We start from the raw sequence: 15,707 nt of genomic DNA on the forward strand, positions 1-15,707 counted from the left end.
ATCTGCCATTTATTAATGCTGTCATCCCTTAAGATGGATCCTCTGTTTCCTCATTATCTCCATTTCATGGCAAAGCCTGAGCTGGAAATCCCAGGGGTATCAAACACCAGCTGGTAAGAACCTGCTCTTCTTCCCTCTGACATTGGTGTAAATCTTCATCATTATCATCAATAGAAATACTAATAATTAGCATTCCTCTAAATTCTTCTAGGGCATTATATTTCATATTTAATATTTTATTTAGGATTATGCAAATAGGAAAACTTCATTGAGTTAATATATAAATGTATTTGTGTGGCAACAAACCCCTCTGCACATTCTGGATATATCTGACAAATAAGGGTTTTTCTGAGACTATTTGCTTTTAACTTATGAAAGGTAAATCAAGTATTTGATGCCTAAATTTTCTTTGTTCTTAAAAACCAAACCAAACAATGCAGGGCTGTTCCAACCCCTGAGGAGTTCTGAGCCACTGCACAGGGATTGAGGCATCACCCTGGGAGGTGGGATGGGATGTTATGTTGGGATCAACCCCTCGATGGCAGGGAGAGTTTCAAACAAGTGAAATCTGAAGAGAAGGAAAATCAGCCCTTGAGTGCTGAATTAACCCAATTTCCTGAAGAGCACCTGAGGATTTGTTTGGGTTTGGGGTTTGGTTTGGGGTTGGTTTACTCCTGTCTCTTTTGTGAGTATTTAAAAACACCTTATAGAGAGTTTGCACTTAGGGATTGAGACCCCTTGGTTTTACAGCTGAGGGGAGGCTGCTTTGGGAATGAAAGATTTTCTCTGGGATATGAGCAGGGATGAGAGCACTGCAGAGTCCAGGCAGCCCAGAGAACACAAATCAGGGTGGCCTTGGTGCCTCACCTCACTTTCCAGGGCACTGAGATCAGCTTGAGTCATGGCTGGCTCTGCAACCAACTTCTGTAAGAAATACACTGAAGTCTTTTTACTTTCCATCTCTCTGGGTATTTTTTCATTTACCAGGTAGGAATTGAAATTTATCTCCTCTTCTAGTTTCTTCATTAAACCTTAAAAACAAATTAAATCAGTGAGTGTCTATAAAAGCAATGTAGCAGATAATTAAGTTTGATTTCCCCAACACATTAAAGTATTTAGCAGCTGATTACAATAACAGCATAACATTTGAGTCTTCAGTGCTCAGAGAAAGGGGGAGTTACTTGATTTAAATTTTTAATCTGGATCTTAAACAATATAAGAGGATTTATTATGCACCTCTATCTTGAACATGTAACTATCAGCTCCTTGAGAGATTCCTCTTATTAATAACAAGAAAACTCCACCTCACAGGAAACTCCAGCTGAGTCAGATACAGAATTCAACACACACTGCTGATATAAACAGCCATTGAACCTTTATCTGTAGAAAAATCTTCATTTGGCCCAGCTCGTTGATAGATTTATTATATCCTTAGAGATTCATGCTAAAATAAAACTTTTTTTCTGTCTGGCATTTAAAAAGGCCTTAAAATGAGCAAAGTTTAATGTATGCCTACTTTAAGGGTCCTTTCCATTGCTGGAACACAGATTGGCTCCCTGTAAAGATTTCTTCTTGAAAGAACAAACATTGAATATCAGGACAGTTCATGGACTGAGAATGCAGAAAATAACAATCCAATAGAAAATCCCATTTATGAGCTTTGCTGGAGCAGCCTGATGCACCTGCACCTTACCAGGCTCTGGAGGACTTGGCTCTTTCTAGGCAGAGTAATTCAGGCTCCTTAACAGACCATTTATAAATAAACTCAAGAACAATTCACAGATAGAAAAATGCAACAGAATAAAAGGAAACATCTATTAAATGACACTGCACAGTCTCCACTGACAACAGGCAGTGCAGTGAATAATTCCTCAGAGACAAGGACTACAAGAACTACAATTCCTGTCCAAGGACTACAAGATTCAGAAGCTGCATGTCAGATCAGAGTGGGAATGGGTATTTCAGAGTATTTTTCATGATCCAGGTGATCCAGGGTTCTTTTTGGTTTTCAAACAACTTGTTATGGTTGGGATTTTAGTTCTCTCCTTATTAGGGAGAAGATGGAATTGTGATGAAATGCCAAGGAAAACAAGAAGTTCACAATCTCCATCTCTTCCATTTACTGCACGAGCAGAGAGGAGTTGAGCACAGAGATACAAAAGTGCAGCTGATGCTGCTGAAACAGGGATGGGAAAGGATGTGGATGAAAACAGCTTTTGGTTCTCAGGCTACGAAGCCTGACTGCCAAAGGGAAAGGTCAGAACAAAGTGAGAGAGCCCAGGAAAAGGGGCCCCCGTTTTTCTGCTGCTATTTACCTCTGAATCAGTGTCCTGAGAGATCCTCCTGAGCCCTGCTCCCAGCCCACTCTGCCAGGAGAGCTGCCAGAAGGGAAATAAGCCATCAGCTCTTGAGAAAAACTCGAGAACTGAGAGAAAAACCAGGCCCTGGGGAAAGCAGCGCTGCCAATGAAGCTAAAACTGAGTGGGAGTTCCTCGTTCCCAGTTTGTTGATTTCTGTGTTTATGGAAAGCATCCACAGGAGCTTCTCCCCTTGGTGGAGGGGCCATTTATGAAACCAAAGAGCCCCAGACTGGTTGTGGGTGGGAGAGTGGATTCCTCTGCCATGGTGCACTTGGCACTGCAGCTGCACCCTGGGCACACACTGGCATTTCCTGGAAGGGAGACATTTCCCACTCCCTTCCTCCAGAAGAATGAAATTCCAACCCTCCTCAGCCATGACAGAGCTGGGCAGCAGGGACCACATCTCAGTGTCTCACTAGAAATGCCCCAAATGCAAATGCAGCAAAGCTGTTCCCACACCCCCTGTGAGCTGAATTATCACCTCAGAACTGGCTGGAGCACCCTCCCAGTCTGGTATTTATCACCAAGATCTGTGGTGTGGAAATCAATCTGATATCAATTACATTCTTCTGATATGAAATATTAATATTTTAATTAAATCAATCTCTTGATGTTTTTAGCAGCAAAGAAACCTGCATATATAACCTACACTTCATTTCTTGTGCTACTCCAGTTTTCTGATAAAAATGTACATTCTTAAATGATTTGTTGTAGATATGACAAGAAATTTAGCAAAGAACAAGAGCTTTGATAAGAGCAGAGACCTTTTGAGTTCATGGGGTATAACCTTGATCACAATCTGATTTATTTCTCAAATAACCTCAGAGCTGCTACCAAGTCCTGCTACCCCTGAGTGTTCTGTGTTCTGCTGACTCCTCATGGAGCAGCACAACCAGTTAAAACTTGATTTCTTGATGGGGAAAGACATGATGTCAACATCCCTCATGAGTAATATCATTTCTTTCCTGAATACCCTGGATATATTTTTCCTCCTGTACAACTCAACCCATGGAGCAGAAACTACCTAAGAGCTACTTCTGCTGCTTAACAGAACCTTAAAAACCAAAACACAGCACAGCTCCTGCTTTGGGCTTTTTTTCAGTGAAAAGCATTCTTTTGAAATTCCCAGGCTAGAGAGGAAAAAAGGCCAGCATACTTCAGATCTTTCCATTACACATATAAATTCTGTTTTTAATGTTTCAACATTGACTTAGGGTTACAAAATCTACACACGTAAGCAGCACAGAAATCTGGCTCTGTGCCCTCAGGTTATTTTAGCAAGCTCCTGCCAACCACATATTTACATGTGGAGAGCTATTCAGAGCACTCCTCATGTTTTCCATTCAAATTTTTTTATTATTATTATTTTAAAGAGAGGGATGGGAGAAAGAGTTTACTCGTGCTTGCTCAGTCATGTAGAAGAGATGCAATTTTCTCTGCACAATTCTGTTAATGGAGCTAAATCTTGATTAACTCTGTGCTCAGAATCCCACTGCAGGCTGCCAGCTGGGCATCCTGGACCAGAACCATCTGCAACAGGAATTCAGTGTTTAAAAGGAGGGAAACAGAGAGGGACACTCATTTCATGACTCTCTGCCAACAACTGGTTTAATACCACATGGGAAGGCCATGGCCAAGTCTAGAACAAACTTCCAGCATCAAATCCTTCCCTTCCCTTTCTGCAGCCACAAAGGCAGGGCTGAAGTGATTTCCTCCACAGGAACACCACTTCCACTTTCCCTCTCTTCAGCGGGGGCCTGGGACGTGCAAACACCGGCAGATCAATCATCCCTCCCATATATCCTTGAAAAACTGAATTTGTGTGAAATCCTGAATTTGTGATTCCAAGTTCTGCTTTTCATGTCTGTAATTATTATTATTAGAGCTCTTTGAAACCTCTCTGACCCTTCAGTGCTCTCCTGAATGTTGAATTACTGAGCAGGGGCTGCAGGGCTGGATGTGCCAGAGGCAGGCCCAGAGGCACAGAAACTCTGCTGTGCCATTTTCTCCCACAAAGGAAAGCAGGGAAGGCGCCTCATCCATGGCAGTGGGAGCTCCACATCTCCCATTCCTGACCCACAAATTCTTCTCAGACCCTTCTTCCAAAGAGCCCCACATGCCAGAAATGCATTGCATGTACATTATTCCTGGAGGAATAGCCTGGAATCTGGCTCATCCTTAAAATAAACATTGTAGGCATGAGCTTGGCTTCCCAAGTCTCTGTGGTCACTTGGAATCAGGGGTCTCCTCATTATTCAGCCATTTCCTTATTTCTATTCCACCAGTGATCATTTGCTTTTTCCTTTCAGGAATCTGGTGTAAATACCAAACAAAAGAAAAGCCAAACATCCATTCCATTTCTCCAAACCTTCCATTAAACTCCTTTTAATCCTTTTAACAGAGACCACATTGAATTTCTGCTGCCTTGTTTGTTCAAAATGGGGTAGAAGAGTTAATGACCTTAAAAAAATCAACTGCAGCAACCCCATCAATCTCACCAACCAGATTTGTATTGTCATCACAGATATCAAATTATCTTAAAAGTGCTTTACCACGACCTTGCATCGATTGACAGTGACTTTATAATAAATAAAATCATTTGAAGATGAAATAAAGTCCCACCTAAGCCAGTCTCCCTTACCAAATACTTCTGTAACTTTTAATTGTAATGTCTGCAGTGTTGGAGGAGACCATTTAAACTTGGAATTTTAAGAAAAGATAATTGTGTGGAAGAGAAAAATATTAATTTTTTATACCAAATGGAATATTTAAGTAATAGGTTCCTAAATTTCTCATTTTCATCAAGAATGAAATAAAATAGGCATCTGTACAAAGCAATTCCTCTTTGACAAGTATCTTTGAAGTTCTCAGTGTTCTAAATCTCTTTCTACTTATTAACTTGATGAAGTTTATAAATGACCCATTTTACTGCTCATCAACAGATCATTTTACCACATTCTTTTAATCAATATTTTCAAGCTACTCATTCACTTCCTCCTATATCTGCCAATAAAGTAACCAGCAATGTCCTATGAAATGGACAGGGACCAAGAATTTAGTGATTTGATTTGTTTCTTCATGTTATCAATTTCTGTTTGTGCAGCACAGCAGAATTATGTCAATCTTGCAGAGTAGATGTGAGCTGGGTTGTGGTTATTCAGACCAGAGCCCAGTGTTAATAAAAATCCTGTTCATGTTCAACACAACAAACATCACCAAAAACCCCCAGAATATGAAAACTCATGTTACTTAGTGCTGCCAGCAGCAAATCCTTCTCCAGTTAAACAATATCCTGAGTAGTGCAGAAGTGATTAAACAGGGAAAGGCTGAAGTTCATGAACAGGGAAGGACTGGAATGAACAAGCAGGGCAGGAGCGTTCTGTGGAGCAGCAGCATCACTTCCAGCTGTTTTGTAGCATCATAACAATTAATGGCACAATACAAAGCCCTCTAAATATGATGTTCCTAAGAGTTAAAATCCTACCAACCACAAGGCTTATTCTCCTGGCACAGCTCAAGCAGGCTGATGCTAATTGCATGCTAATAACACTCATAAATATCTGCTAGTTGCATTTCCTTCCAGAGTTCCTTTACATTTCTTTAAATATAAAATTAATTATAAAGTGAAGTAATCAAACCCATAAGACAAACAACAAAGCTTTTGCTTGTTAGCAACAACTCTGAACATTTTATCTTGTTTAGGAAGTGAAAACACCTGAACATTAGAAATGCAGGAAGTTTCCTTTAAAGGGAAGGATCTGACTGCCAGTGAACATCCAGCTGCTGCTCTGTCAGCACACAGGGCTGGTCCCAGCAGGCAGCTGAGCTACCAAACTGCAGCCAAAGGGAATCTTCAAAATGAAATAAATTGTGCTACCTCGTAGACCAGCAAAGCTTTTAAAATAAATGGAACCTATTCAGTGCACTGTGGTCACCTAATTTCAATTATTAAAAAAACCCCACAGTTGGCATTCTGTAATTGCTGCTACAGGCAGTGCCTCTGTAACTGGGGAAGGCAATTACAAAGCTGAGTCCTGAGGTCTTTGTTTGGGCAAAATTTCAACACAAGTTTTCTTAAGTAATGACTCCAAGCTTTGATTGGGAACATCTAAATACTTTTTGTTTTTTCCCCTGCAAGCAGGACTCGAGATAAGGAAATTAAATATGTTAACTTTATTTTCATCTCAATGATGAAATGACATATTTACTGGCTTTTTATTATGTTACCTTTGCTTCTGTGAACTGAACCCATCGAGTTTCCATTGGCCTTAAAAAAACCCAGGAACTGAAATAGAATTGTTGACACAGCTTTGCTGTATAAACTCTCTGATAGCTACTGCAAAAAAGGACCAGTTATAAAATCCACTGCAAGTCCCTGTGAGATGGTTCAGACACTCCTTTAGTTCCACTTGTGGTTCAGTGGCAGATGAGAATCATTAAAAAATCAAAGTAAAATTATAAAGTAATATCAATGCTACGAGGTGGTGACTGAGAAAAATCCTTTAACTCAGAAGAGCTGGCAAAGCAGTCGTGTGATGCAACTGAAATAGTAAATGTTCTTGAAAGAGCAGGACAATAACTTGGTTTACTAAATTTAAATTTAGAAGTAGTCATATTCTATAATTTTGGAAGTAATTCATACACCATTCTATGGCATGGTTTCCACCACACTAACCTAGGATGGAACAGGAAAAGCCCTACTCACTTTCTGGTTTGGAATCTGCCACCATGTGCTGCATCTCCTTCAGCTGCACCTGGGCTCTCTGCAGCCTCTGCTCCGTGTGGAACAACTTGGGAGAGACAATTGGACACACACAGGGTCATGCCTTGGAAATCCACGTGCAAACTCAACCCACAGAGCCCCAAACACAAACCATGGCAGCTTTAATGCCTGGTGATTTTCTGTTTCACAAGGGAAATGTGCCAGACCAAATTTTCAACACTTGGCCTGGGTTTACTTGATATTCCCTCCTGTTAATTGAGAAGAGTGTTCTTGTTCTCCCAAGTGATATTTTTTCTGATGGCAGAAATTCATCCAACAATTTTCAACCAAAAATATGAGTGGCTTGAGCATTACAACAACAACAAAAGGCAGCAGGAATCAGGATTGCAGCAGATAACTCTGCTTATCCTGCAATGCAGCTGAGTTGTCACAGCAATCCACTGTCCATCCCAGGAGCAGTCTGGAAAGCTTCCTGCCAAACCAGCCCCAGCTGATTTGCATTTCTGTGACTTAGAGAGATGTGCAGTGAGAACTGGAATTAACTGGACATCACATTCATTTTAGTGGTGATCTTACTCAGGCTCCAGCAAAGACCCAACAGCTTGAGAGGCCACTGATTCCCACTGATCCCACATCCAGATAAAGGCTGCAAGATCAGAAATCTGAAAGCTTTTCCCATTTTAATAGGAAAAGCTCTCAGATTTCAGGCTACAGACTTTGGTGAGTCAGTGTAACAAAATGGCACTGGACTCTATTGAAGTATCTTGTTTAGACAACACAGGACAGAATAAAACCCACCCTTGCACTTGGATGTCAGCTGCTCCCAGGGCTTCTCAGGACATCATTTTTCCCAAATTCAGGGGCTTAAATCCCAAGGTTGCTCCTGAATACTGCCCCCACCCAGGACAATACAAGGTACTTGCTGTGTTGCTGAGCCCCTGCAACCTTCGTGCAGATCAGAGATAGAAATCAAACCAAGGAGACATTTGCTCACTGCCATAAATGTGAAGAGTTCCCTTTGGGTGCTCCAGCAGTAAGTCATGGAACATTTCCTGGGAATGCTAAAGGATGATGTCAGTGGGAGCTGAGGCAGCCAAGTACCTTCACTGTGGTGTTCCAAACTTGCAGGGTCAAGCCTCTTCCCTTAAAATGTACACAGATCTTTTAAATGGAATTTTATTTTCTGGGGTTGGGAGAAACTCTCCCATCTACTGCTGTTCCTGATGTATTTTTAAAATGCACAATTCCCAAACAAACATCAACAACTCTTTACCAGGTGTGTTGTTATGCCAGTACCTGACTTTTCTGTTCTTGTTTCTGTTGAGCCAGAGATTCTTCTCTCTCTTTCTCTAAGCGAAGCTGTCTTGCTATTTCAAGCATCCGTTGATGATTTTGTACTGTCTCCACCTACAGCAAGTGGATAAATAGTGCATGTTGCTGTCAGATAGCTGAGAAATACATTAAAGAGATCAGATGTCTCACAAGCCCACTTAGCACTTCCCTTCCATACACGTTACTACTCAGAAATGACAGCAAAGGACTGGACTCGAGATTCTTAAAAGCTCTGGATCAGCGCCTGGGGAGATTCCCTGTAGGTCAATTAGTTACTTGATTCCTTCCTAGACATACAGTGTGTTTATCTTAATCCCTGTTTGCATTCCAAAATGGGAGTTGCAGGCCAAGGATTATGACACTGAAATGTAGGAGTGTTACTTCTCTTATTACCCTCTTCTTGAGACGCTCGACTCTCTTGGCCAGTTGATCTTTCTCCTCTTCCATTGCACTGATGTCCTAAAAAGCAGGGGAAAAAAATTAATTTATTCCCCATGTATATTGGATTGGACTAAGTTCTCTTCAAATTAATATGAAAATCAGAATTCTTCCCTGAATACACGGAGGCGGCTGTAATTTTATTGATCTATGATCAAACATCCAGGATTCCAATCTCTCTTACTTCCCCCACAGTTCCCACTCTCTTTATGCTAACATTCTTCATCTGCATCCTTGAGTATTACAGTGAACATTTAAAATAAAAGCAGGTGGATTTCTCTAAAATAAAAACAAACAAACAGAAACCACCAAGGAACGAATCAGTATGAATTCAACATCTGATGCAGTCTGACATATGTTCTTAATGTCACCAGCATTACCCAATTCCTGGCAGACCAATTTGCATGAAGTTGCTTATGAGAGATGTCTGCTGCCACTTCTTGTATTAAAACTGTCTTAAAAGAAACATTTGCTAGTGCTGAAACATGTATCTCATTATTATTATTCTCCTTTAGTCCTATTTTGCAACAGCAGGGCTCTGCAGATTGGTAGTTATGAGAGAAAGGAAAACGAATTCTCCACATGTAGGCCCTTATCTCAACATTTGCTTGGCTTCTCTGTGTGACCCCTGGAAAGTTGTACACAAGTTTAATTATTGTGCTGAAACAGAGCAAATATCTCTACTTAACACTTGAGCCACGTGGGTTCATCATTTCTGTTGACTTAAGCTCATAATTCATTCAACACCCTCTGGAATTATTAGCTGCTATCAGGAAAGCAAAAGGCTTTGTATCAGTCTGCATTCAGAGGAAATGGAGTTCCAATATTTGGAAATCATGCTGCACAGAGTCTTGGCAGCCTCGTTCCCCAATCTGCTCCAGAAATCTCAGCTCTAAACAGAGCGAGGACTTTGTGTTTGCCAACAGAGAGCAGCTCCAGAGGCAGCTGCAGTGCCCACCAGCTCTGGCCTCTACAGCTTCCACACTGTCCACAAAGCCAACAAACATGGAACTGACATGCAAAACACCAACTAAAGAAAAAAGTGTGGAGTTTGTTTACCCTTCTTATTTCTGCAGTTGATAAACCAGATATTTTCAGCTGCTCGTGCTCCTTATGTAGGTTTTTAAATGCTTCCATGAGTTCTTCATACTGTGAAATGAAATGGAAATTGTGCAGAATGAGCTCTGTGTCTAAGGATTTTCAGATCAACACACTGTTCTACTACTAAGACAGTAAATGCAGACATAGAAATATAGTGAGAACAAGATAAAAAGGCATTTTCTTATTGCAAAAGCCTGTCAACTTATAAATAACAGTGCATTATCTTCCATTTGAAGAGACAATCAGAACCTCACAATTTTCTCGGTATTTTCACCTTTTGTAGTACACAGTGTATTTGCAAAACAGGAAAATGTCACCCAAGAGGGACAAATTAATAAATTACTCTCTCTTACTATACATCTGTGTATCCCACATATAAATCAGCCCCAAAAGGAAGTGTGTGCTCTAACAACACTGAAGGAAGCAATGGGGCTTGAGTTTCCAGAGTGGCCCAAGAGCAGAGCTGAGTGAACACGTGAGAAGTGGCTGTGCCACGTTGCATAACCCTCACAGCATCCCAGAGATTGATAGATGCAGCTCAGCACTCAGAGACAAGGAGACAGTGTGCTACTTCCACACCAGTACTTTGCCCACCAGGAATCTTCAACTGAGAGGCAGTGTGAAAGTCTGTGTGGGTAGAGAAATAACAGGGGACAGCGAGAGTTTAGAAATATGGAGAGGAAATAAATTTAGATTCAACTCGGAGAAACGCGAGCTGTGGTGGAAGGAAAGATTATCTCCACAGAAACAGCCCTTCAATGAGATGGGAAAATCTAAAAGGAGAGTATCAAGGCATTTTTTACTTCCTGGAAAGAGCAGTTGATATGAAAGGTGAATACCAAATGGCAACAGCAAAGGCCAGTTCAAACAAAGGCATCAGAGCCCTGAGCAGTGAAGCAGCACCTCCATTCTGTAAAACCCTGGGGAAGCAGCAGCCAGAGCACTCTGCTCTGTTCTGGTTGTTTCAGTAGCAAGCACACACTGACAAGCTGGAAGGGATTCAAAAAAATAGCAATAAAATGGCTAAGGAGAAGATAAAATCACAAAGAGCTGGATTAAGTGGCAAACAATGGTGTGACAAGGAATGCACAGGCTGGATGAGGAGGAACAAGTTAGAAAATGCAGGAGTAAAACCCAACTGGCTTCCATGATGCTCCTTGTGCACTCTGGAAATCCTTTAACAAGAATGAAAATGAGCAGGTGCTCTCTGAGCAACTGCACTCCCACTGCTGCTGTCCAAGAGTTTTCCTTTGTGTGTCTCTGCTTCTGTCAAAAGAGGAGTTCCATGAGACTCTTCCCCATTGGAACATGAAATTTCAAGGCAAATGGCAGGATTCAAACAAGGCAGAGCAGAGTTTGCTGGATCATAACAAAAAATAAAGTTCTCACTTTTCGCCTTGGGTGCTCCACATGCACCTGAAATAAGGGACACACTCAAATGATCAAAAAACCACCCAGGATCCTACATGGAAAGAGATCTCTGGCACCTGGGAGCAAATCACTGAAGCCTGAACAATGAGATTAATGCTGAAGTTGCTTATTTCTTAAATTATATATTGCAGGCAATCCAATGTCTAAATCACAACACAGCTGGGAAGGTTTGCTGAGTATCTTCTATAAGTAATTTACAAGAGTTCATTTTAGTTTGATTCTACACACCCACAAAACTTAACTGTGTTAAAAGGTGTCTGAACTCTCCTTTTTGAAATTTCCCTTAAAAGACACCATTGCAAAGCTGTATCTAAATAATTCAGGCTAATTGTTTAATTCATTAGTATCTAAATATTTGCACTGTCATGTTATAGTGCAGTAAGGCATTCTATTACCCCAGCTCCTGTTTTGAATTAATCAGCAGAGTATTAGTTTAATGAGCTGGTTCTATTACTGTAATCCCAAAAAGGAACACATCTTACGTCATGGAAATTATGGAGGTGGATATTTATACACATTAACACTGTGACATTCTGAACAAAACATACAATCTGCATTCCTTTCTCTCCCTGCTACTTCTGCTGAGTTATTTCAAGGTATAAATCCAATATTGTTAGAGGTAACAAAAAAATAAAAGGCTTAGTCAAGTCTCAGTGAGAGTGTTCAGCTTTGCTGGTGCAGAGTTAACAGATCAAGTTACCTCTTACAAACACTCAAACCCACTGTGGTTTAGCAGAACAAAAGGCACAGAAAACTGGGAAAAAATAAGTAAATATGTACCTCAGATAATAAACCCAAAACTTTGGTTCACTTCCAGTTTTACATTTCAAACCCACCCAGTCTGACTATCTAAAATCAACATTTAATGCTCACAAAAGAAGTGGGAACATAATAAATAGGAATGTCAGCACAGAGAAAAAGGAATCTTTTCTTTATTGACAAAAAAAAAATGGTTAAAGCAGAAGTGGAGTAAGGCTCATACAAATATTGGGCATCAAATACTATCACAGGACTATCATGGCTACAAATACAATCAATGGACAATTAGGACACATCGACTTTTGGTCATAACATTTCCTGCACTTGTTTGAAGTGGTTATTTTATAAAGTTAAAAATATCCAGGCCATATTTCATGGAGAAAAAACCCTCAAACCTGCTCAAAAATTAAGAACTAAAAGTCTGTCTAAGCCAAAATGGCTGTGAACATTATTTGGCACCTAGTGCTTAATGGGCTTAAGGCCTTTTAATTCAATGCTCCTTATTAATACATAATTTCAGGGTTATTGGAAGAAAAGTGGTCAAGACATCAACTCTTTATTATGAATCTTTGCTTATCCTTGATTCCGACAAGCTTTTAACATAACTCACTTGGACATGTATGCCAGCAATAACTCCCTGATTCATTTATCCCTCCTCCCACTGCACTTTAATCAAGGTGCAGTGTTGGCCCTGATGAGGAATGGTACCTGTTTGTTGAAGTCAGCCACAGTGTCATCCTGCAGGAACTCTGCTGGCACCTCCAGCCTCACCAAGAAACGTGCCAGGTAAGCTCTGGTCCTGAGCTCACTGGTCCTCTGAAGAAGCCAGTGCAAGACAGGATGAATTACAGCTTTGCTTCCAGTAACCAGCCCCTGGCGAAAAGCACTCCTGTATGGAACCAACCAGGAGAAAATGCCAGTAAATCTCAAACAAAAGAATGCTGGCTTGGAACAAAAAATCTGCAATGTTTTGACATTCCTTCTCCACTTGCCTAATGATTTTTGTAATGCTGTTAGAAGAGAAAATGCTCATGATGAGGCTTGGGTTTGATTAGCCTGGAAAAGAGAAGGCTGAGGGATTTGCACATTCCAGAACCTGAAGGAAGCACAAAATAGAGATGGAGAGGAACTTTTTACCAGGACAATGGGAATGGCCTCACAGTGACAAAGGGTTTTGAATTAGGAAGCAATTCTTCCCTGTGAGGGTGCTGAGGCCCTGGCACAGAGTGCCCAGAGAAGCTGTGGTGCCCCATCCATGGAAGTATTCAAGGCCAGGCTGGATGGAGCTCTGAGCAACCTGGGATGGTGGAAGGTGGATCAACCTGGAACAGGTGATCTTTAAAGTCCCTTCAGACCCAACCTGTTCTGAACTGGAAGTCTGCAGGTCAAGCTCTGCCTTGAGTCAGATAAAAACCCCATAACACACTACAAGGATAAAGCCAGCAGTGACAGCCTTGGGGATGCCGGGCCAGCGAGGGGGATTTGGGATCACCTGGCACAGGTGAGACGGGACCGGGACGGGCCGGGTGGCGCCCTCTGCCGGCCCGAGCCGCCACTGCAGGCAGCGCCCCCCTGGAGCCACACCTGGGACCCCAAAACACCCCCGGGGACACGGGAACAGCGCCCACATGGAACCCCAAAACACTCCCAGGGACACGGGAACAGCGCCCAGCTGGAGCCACACCTGGGATCCCATCCCAACATCCATGGGGACATTGGAGCAGTGCTCACCTGAACTAAAGGTCAGTACCATATAACCCAAAATAGATGTTTTAACGTGATTTGTAGGCAAAAAGGTACTCACAGGTCAGACACAGTCCCTGGAGGTTTGTATTTGAGGATTCCAAGGAGATTCAGCATTCTTTTAGCTGTTTGTTCTGGCAGCTCCTCTCTGATGTCCACAGCATGCTGAGCGGGTTTTAAAATTAAAAAAGTAATTATTCTTTATTATTATTCATATAGTAGAAATTATTGTAATTATTATAAACCAATCTATTTAATAATTAATTACTAAGTTTTAGAATAACACTATATTATTTCCTACCACCAATTATATTTTTTTTTTAGAAACTTGTTTGTCCAAGTGATGTTAGTTATCTGGCAACACTGAAAGAATTGGTTTTATTAATTTACCAGGCAACAGTGAGATCATCCCTTATATCACCAAACTTCAATTCTCTTCTAATGGATTTTCCTGTCAATTTACCCCAGGAATCTCTTCTCCCTGCTCATGGGATCTCATCTGTGCAGTCACACTGACCACATCCACCCTGGAAGTCAGACATCCTGGCACAGGTACCCACTCCCCAGGTGTGTGAATGGTCCCTTCTGATCTCACACACACTTTTGGCAGCCTCCCAGGACTGGGATTTAATTTCCATTGCACCAGCACAGTCGGGAGGTTCAGCTCTTGATCAGCTCCTGCCCTGGGTGCAGGACACAGCCTGGCTTTGACTGAACACGATTGTCAGTATGAACCAAGGTCTTTAATTTCACAGGAAAAACATCCAAGATCTTTCATTTCACAGGAAAAACATCGTCATCATCCTCTGGGGAGCAGGGATGCTGCCGCCCTGCCCCAAGCAGCATTTGCTGCTTTGCCAAGAGCACTCAGACGTACAGGCAGGAAGGATTCTTGCCAGGCACATTTATTTCCTGGAAAATTCATACAAGCTTCTTTTGGTGAGACAAACAGTGCAGGATTATACTGAGCCAGGCTTAAATAAAAGCAAATTCCAGTGTCAGGCCCCCTCAGGAGGCGTGAGCAGCCTGAGTGCCCTCCTTACCTTCGGGTCAATCTCCCCCAGAACATCGCTGAGCAGCTGCAGCAGCTGCAGCGGCTCCAGGGAGTCAAACGAGATCAAATTGTAGTTCTTCCTGAAGGGCTCCTGATTGAGCTTCTCAACAATGACCTGCATTTGGTCACCCATAACTGCGGCCTGGGAGAGCCTCTGCAGAGGGCACACAGCAGATGCCGGGGGGGGCGGTGACCGGGTCCGGCCGCCCCTCGGTGCCGGGATCGGGGCCCGAGCGGGGCTGCTGGATCGGGGCCCGGGCGGGGCTGCGGGATCGGGGCCCGGGCCGGGCCCTGGCGGGGAGGCCTCCACCGGAGCCTCGCGCGCGCCGTTACCGCGGGGACGGTTGCCAGGACACAGGCACGGCGTCACTTCCGGCGTTACCGGCGAGCGGCGCGAACCGGGCCGGGGCCGCGAAGTGAGTGGGCGTGGTCTTGCATGGAGGGGGCGTGGCCCGGGATGAAGGGGCGGTGCCGAGCTATGAGGGGGCGTGGCCTGGCCGTGAGGGGCGCGGCCGAACTGTGAGGGGACCGGCACCGGTATCGGGACAGCGAGCGGCACCGGGCTCTTCTGGCGGACCGCGGATCGCTGCCCTCACAGCCGGCTGTGGCAGCGCGGAGCCCGCCGCACTGGGAGCCCTCCCGTTGTCCCCACAGCGTGCCCCGGTCAGTCCTTCCCGCTGCTCCCCGCAGCCCCGTCCCGTCCCCTTCCCGCCGCGAACGGCCCGGGAGTTGCGGCTGAGGGCTCTGGGGCACAGGGCAGGGCTCT

General features: G+C 43.1%; 1 protein-coding gene across 1 annotated transcript in view; it reads right to left on the bottom strand.

Annotated features, from left to right (window-relative positions):
- IFT81 (intraflagellar transport 81) overlaps window positions 1-15,379 on the bottom strand; it is a 38,683-nt gene extending 23,304 nt beyond the window's left edge. Inside the window, exons 1-8 of the mRNA XM_064727008.1 lie at window positions 14,931-15,379; window positions 13,949-14,052; window positions 12,853-13,033; window positions 9,913-10,002; window positions 8,809-8,874; window positions 8,380-8,490; window positions 7,066-7,150; window positions 868-1,031 (exon numbers count right to left, since the gene is read on the bottom strand). Of these exons, the coding sequence (XP_064583078.1) occupies window positions 868-1,031; window positions 7,066-7,150; window positions 8,380-8,490; window positions 8,809-8,874; window positions 9,913-10,002; window positions 12,853-13,033; window positions 13,949-14,052; window positions 14,931-15,074 (945 nt within the window). The 5' untranslated portion in view covers window positions 15,075-15,379. The remainder of the gene's footprint in view (window positions 1-867; window positions 1,032-7,065; window positions 7,151-8,379; window positions 8,491-8,808; window positions 8,875-9,912; window positions 10,003-12,852; window positions 13,034-13,948; window positions 14,053-14,930) is intronic.
- Between the last annotated feature and the right edge of the window lie 328 nt (window positions 15,380-15,707).

Source organism: Zonotrichia leucophrys, chromosome 15 (assembly GCF_028769735.1).
Source record: "Zonotrichia leucophrys gambelii isolate GWCS_2022_RI chromosome 15, RI_Zleu_2.0, whole genome shotgun sequence".
NCBI lineage: Eukaryota > Metazoa > Chordata > Aves > Passeriformes > Passerellidae > Zonotrichia > Zonotrichia leucophrys.